The sequence below is a fragment of the Belonocnema kinseyi genome, chromosome 7, assembly GCF_010883055.1.
Source record: "Belonocnema kinseyi isolate 2016_QV_RU_SX_M_011 chromosome 7, B_treatae_v1, whole genome shotgun sequence".
NCBI lineage: Eukaryota > Metazoa > Arthropoda > Insecta > Hymenoptera > Cynipidae > Belonocnema > Belonocnema kinseyi.
Genome location: NC_046663.1, coordinates 51385958 through 51391410, shown reverse-complemented (window position 1 = coordinate 51391410; position 5453 = coordinate 51385958). Strand labels below are relative to the sequence as shown.

General features: G+C 36.4%; 1 protein-coding gene across 1 annotated transcript; it reads left to right on the top strand.

Annotated features, from left to right (window-relative positions):
• The first annotated feature begins 3257 nt into the window (after nt 1-3257).
• Nucleotides 3258-3970, top strand: LOC117176457 (regucalcin-like). The gene is made up of 3 exons (XM_033366699.1): nt 3258-3276; nt 3511-3650; nt 3728-3970. The coding sequence occupies exons 1-3, from the start codon at nt 3258-3260 to the stop codon at nt 3968-3970; spliced, it is 402 nt and encodes a 133-aa protein (XP_033222590.1).
• Nucleotides 3971-5453: the final 1483 nt, after the last annotated feature.

Genomic DNA, 5453 nt, shown 5'->3' with positions numbered 1-5453 from the left:
GCTACAGGAAATGGGATGGCACTTGAGGTGGAAAAGGTGGCCTGGTCGCCTACTGAGAGAATAGGCGGCCAGAATAGTTACACCGGGTTAGAGCCCCCCAGTAGTACTCGGATCACCGCACCCGGTTGTCTCGGTAGCCCCATGTTTGCGTGCACATACGCATTATGTGGCGATACGTTACAACGGATAAATCTTTAAACGAACAAAAAACTGAATTTCACGAAGATTATATGAATTTTAATTCACACAGTTGAAATTATAAATTGTAAACCGTAAAGATTATTTTTTTACCAAAAAGGTAAGTATTTAACTATATAAATTAATTTTTAACCAATTAAATTTGCATTTCTGCCCAAAAATATGAAATCTCTACAATAACGAATGAACAAGAAAAACAATTTAAAAAAAAAATATATGCATTTTCAACAAAATAGTTTAATTCTTAATATAATCGTTCATATTCCAATAAATAATAAATTTTCACTGAAATACAAAAAATTTTTACTAAGGAGAATAATCAACTACCAAAAAAGGTGAATTGAGAAAAAACAGATAATTTCTTACAAAATAAATTCATTTTCAAACATTTCGTTTAATCCGTGAAAAAACAGACGAATAAAAAAAATCAAAGTGAATTAATTGAAACAGCGCTACTTAATATACCAGTCACCTCCAGTTGACTGACACGCGCAACGTCGCCAGTCAGATCTTTGCATTTTTCGAGTGAAAATAAACCTGATTGTGTATTCGTGTTAGTTTTACAAAATATTGGCGCCTCGCTGCAGTAATCATAGTATGGGATAGCTTTCGCTTAAAAGTGGTAAGGACCCGGGCCGCTTGGTTGTGACTTTAAGCGACGCGACAGGTTGACATAAGAACGGGCCTTCCCAAAATTATTCGGCGCAACATATTATATCCCATTGTATTGCAGCCCTGACTTCTTCTCTTTTTGTGGAAGTGAAGTGCTGGTTAATAGACAATTTCTCGAGTCTTTCCGCAATAGTGATAAAGGATATGTGTCATACCTAACCAGCTGATAGGCGACAAGGCGACAAGGATTTTTATTGACTATAACCCCCCCCCCCCCCCCCCCCCCCCCCCCCCCCCCATCCACCAAACATGATCCCGGAATCTGCTTCCGCATTACTGCAGGCACGCGGAGATACGGCTGCAACGCGGGCCTCTGCGTCTCCCTATTGTACAAAGTTGATAATCTTGCTGATAAACTCTGCAGACTTATGGTTCTCCGAACCGCTCCTGCTACCATATGGCCAAAGCCTTGGCAGCGAAAACAGCGCATAAACTCCCGTCTTTTTTCTTACCCTACAGGATATCTAACCCACCATTAGATGTCATGTATAGATAAGTCTCAAAGCTAACTCCTGGTTAAACTCTATCTATGCCTTCAGGTGTGCCCTAAATGCTCTATTCGTCAGGCTTATCTTTACATATTCCATGGCAGAACCACCGAAATGCTTTCAAACGAGCTCCTCCATTTTTATTACGTCAGTTGTTGTTTCGATGTCCAGGAACTCAAACTCGATGCATGGGACGAGCTCACGCACGGAATTTTCAGCAGCCTCCTTAATAGCAGAAGACTGCTTCATTCTGTTGTCTGTTGAAGGGGACTCTTAAACAAGGATTTCGTCTATCCTTGTCTTTCTGATTCTCTGATTTTGACAACAAGGGAATAAGGTTTTGTCTTTTGTTTGAGCTCCTTTAGTACTTAAGCGCAGCTTAGACCCTCGGCCCAATTTATTAAAAACGTCTTGGGTCGAGATCGGCTCTTTACCTTTTTCTGTTTCCTCTAGCCGTTGGTAGCAGTTTCTAACTCTTTTTCTTTCTACTTTGGGGTTGATTTCTTGACGACTGCGGCATTTTTTGTATTAGGCTTCTTATTACAAGGTTTAAAACAACCTATCCTCACGAGACTCAGAGAGGGCTCCCTCTTTTGCTTTCCATGTTGGGAAGTGAGAGTTTCCTTAGTTTATTTTTTGTGAGTACCAATTTTGCTTGTGCTTTTCTTTGACTTTTCCATCGCCTTACTGCTAGTTTCTCTTGCTCTTTTAGTAGCAAGGCGTCCAATAGCGTATAGTTCGTAGCCAATGCGAAACTCAGCTTTGCACGTAGGTCTGAAAAGTTTGGATGCTATCGTTTCCAAATTTTCAATTCCATCCTTGATTCGTAAAACAATGTTACGCCTGCCTTCGCAGAAGTCCTTCATGTCATATATGACGGAATTTAACTGCGTCATGCCATATGATGCCTCCTTAAGGCTTTTATTCACAATAACAGGAAATTATCAGTTGTATCAGCCACGCACGTCGTTGAGGCTAGAATCTTCTTGCCTCGACTCGTTAACTAATGTAAACAAACAAAAATATTTGAGAAAGAGGCACGCGGGAGAGGATATATAAGCCATTCGACTTATTTGACTTAACTCGGTTCGGATCGCAAAGTTCGAATTTAGGTCTCTGCGCGCTACTTCAAAAAAGAAGTAAGCTATGCATTTTTTTATGCTTGAATATAAAACAATTTTGCCTGAGCTCATAACCCGCCCTCCCCCCATGAGTACCAGCGTGGCTTTTCATCGACCCCCCCCCCCTTAAATTAACCACGTGGTTTATGGAAGGCCCCTAAGTGCAGGAATTTCACTGAGTAAACCTGTGAATTCTCACTGATTGTCAGTGACACACTTCTGGCTATTTCAGTCAGTGATTATTCCCTGAAAATTAGTAAGATTATTCTGGTTCATTTCCAGAGAGTAGTTGCAAGTTCATTTCTTTGATTTAAAATTTTTTCAATTTGATTGAATAATTGTATTTTTAAATCGGAAATTCAGTTATCAGTTTGATCGAAAATTGCAATTTATTCTTCAAAATTCCGTTTATCTCAAATAGGCAGATTAAGCGCTATCCTACCGACCGCGTAGCAGCAGTAAAATAGCACTTCATTGTATCGCGACGAGCGGCACGTAAAGTAACAGCACGTAGAAAAAAGCAAGAGAGAAATGTACGAAAAGTAAAAGAAGGAAGGTCGCAGAAACAAGTCTAGCTACACCTGCTGGTAGTGACGTATCTCAAAATGAACAAGGTCCTCATATTTCAGCGGCTGTTACAAGCTGATCAATTTTCATGCATATAACACTAAATTCCGTCGCGTGGAGTCTGCTGCGTTTTACGCGCGGGCGCCTAACGATCACGGCCAGTGGAGAAGTTTACGAGTGGGGACTACATCCCTGCCACAATTTTGATGCGATGAGTCCCGATGCGACAGGTCCTACTGTACTACAATTTTTAATTCAAGAAATGAAATTTCGACCGGAAGGATAAATCACTATTCTTTTCAGAAATTTCCTGTTCCATTTTCAAGTTATATTTATTCACAGCATTTCTCGATATGATCGCGAAATTTTGTGAAATATTCTAGGGTAAGCCACCCTCTTAATAAATAAATTAAGTGGAGAGTACATTTTTTTCATTTAACTTGTAATTAAATCACTTTTTTTAGGGAAAAATGGTGTCGCCTTTGACTTGGAATTCTGGGCGCGTAGCCAGCGACCTCCTCTCTATAATAATCATGCCATGTTGGGTCGTATGACAATTGATACAAAGGGTCGGCTCTGGGTGCCTCTTCATGGAGGTTCACATGTTAGGATTTAATCACTTTGCAAATGTTTCCAAACATTAAACTTTGAATGAAAATAACATTTTTCAATTTTCCTTAGGTCCTTCAAATTAATCCACGTTTTGGCGAAGTGATGCAAGCTATTCGTATACCTGCAGTCAAAGTGACCGCATGCGTTTTCGGAGACCTTTACTCAAATGCTTTATATGTATCTACACTAGCATTTGGTGCTAACGAAAAAGCTCCAGCTGGCGATCAGGGTGGTAGCATTTTCAGAATCACCCAACTTAACGGAGACGTGAATGGACATGCTGCATGGCCATTCGTGATATATTCGTTATAACCGTGAATACAAAACTATGTATTTTCTTATTTCAAAGTCAATAATAAAGACTTTATAAATATTTGAATCAAAAGGTACGATTATTCCTTTATTTATTTACCAATTTCTCCAAATAAAAAATAACAATTAATTATCAATCGCAATATATTGAGGAAGAAATGACTCAAAGTGCGGCCCAGCGGATTTGGATTACTTCTTGTTACAAATGATGGCATAAGATTTCATAAGTTTAAAACAAAACCAAAATATATGAGCTTTCAATAAAACTAAAAGTTTGATTTTCTACCGAGAAAAGCGAATGTTAAACAAAACACATAAAGTTTCACGAAGATCATTGCATGAACCCGAAAACAGAAAATAAATTTGCAATTGAATTTTTAAGTCATCTACAAAAAAATTAATTATCAGGCAAAAATGATCAATTCTCCACAAAAAATGGAATACTTGTTACTGGAACCAAAGAAGATCTCAATTTGAAGCCAAAAGATTAATTCTAAAATTAAAAACAGACGAATTCAACAAAAACAGACTAGTTTTTAACAAGATGGTTAAAATTTCAAACCAAAAAGGATACTTCTTGACAATATTGTTTATTTTCAACAAATTTGGTCGAATTTTAACCAAAAAGATGTATATTTTTGAAAAATAGATGATTTTAAAGCAAATAGGTGCATTTACAATAAATAAAAGAACAGTTAGGTTTTCAGTTGCAAACTTTTCAACAGAAAACATTAATTTTCAATTTGGAAATTGAATTTTCTGTTAACAGAATTAATTCCCAACAAAAAAATCATGAATTTTAAACAATCTAGTTAATTTTTTACAAATCAGATAAACTTTTTACCAAGAAGAGGAATTTTAATCATCAAAACTGATTGATCAAACAAGGGAATAATTCAATTTTTATTTAAAAAATTTAATATTAAAGAGTCATATCTGATGTAAAATTGTCTGAGCTTTCGATTTGTGTGACCGGAATGTTGATAAAAATACATTAAAAAAAAGATATGGTTATTTATTTAACGAAAAACATGGTTTTGAGAATAAAGAAAAAAATTTTCTCAATATTTGGAGATCTAAAGCATTGGTAAGATTCGAGGATTTGTAGATTTTTTGCGTCCATGGACCCTAACCTTCAAATATACCAATAAGTTTTGAAAAAAAAACATGGCGGCACCAAATATAGCGGCTGAAAATGAAAAATGTATGTATCAAAATTGTATTTTTTTAAACAAAAATTTTATTTATATTTTTAAGAAATGTATACTAGGAGGTTTTTTGGGTCACTGATTATGCATATGTTATTAGATTTTCGAAATTCAAGATGTCGAATTCAATATAGCGGCCAACAATTTTTTAAATTGTTTAATTTTCATGAAAATTTTCACTAGCGGGCTTTTTGGGTCGCTGATTACGAATATGTTATCAGAATTTCAAAATCCAAGATGGCGGATCCAATATGGCGACCAAAAATATTTTTTTT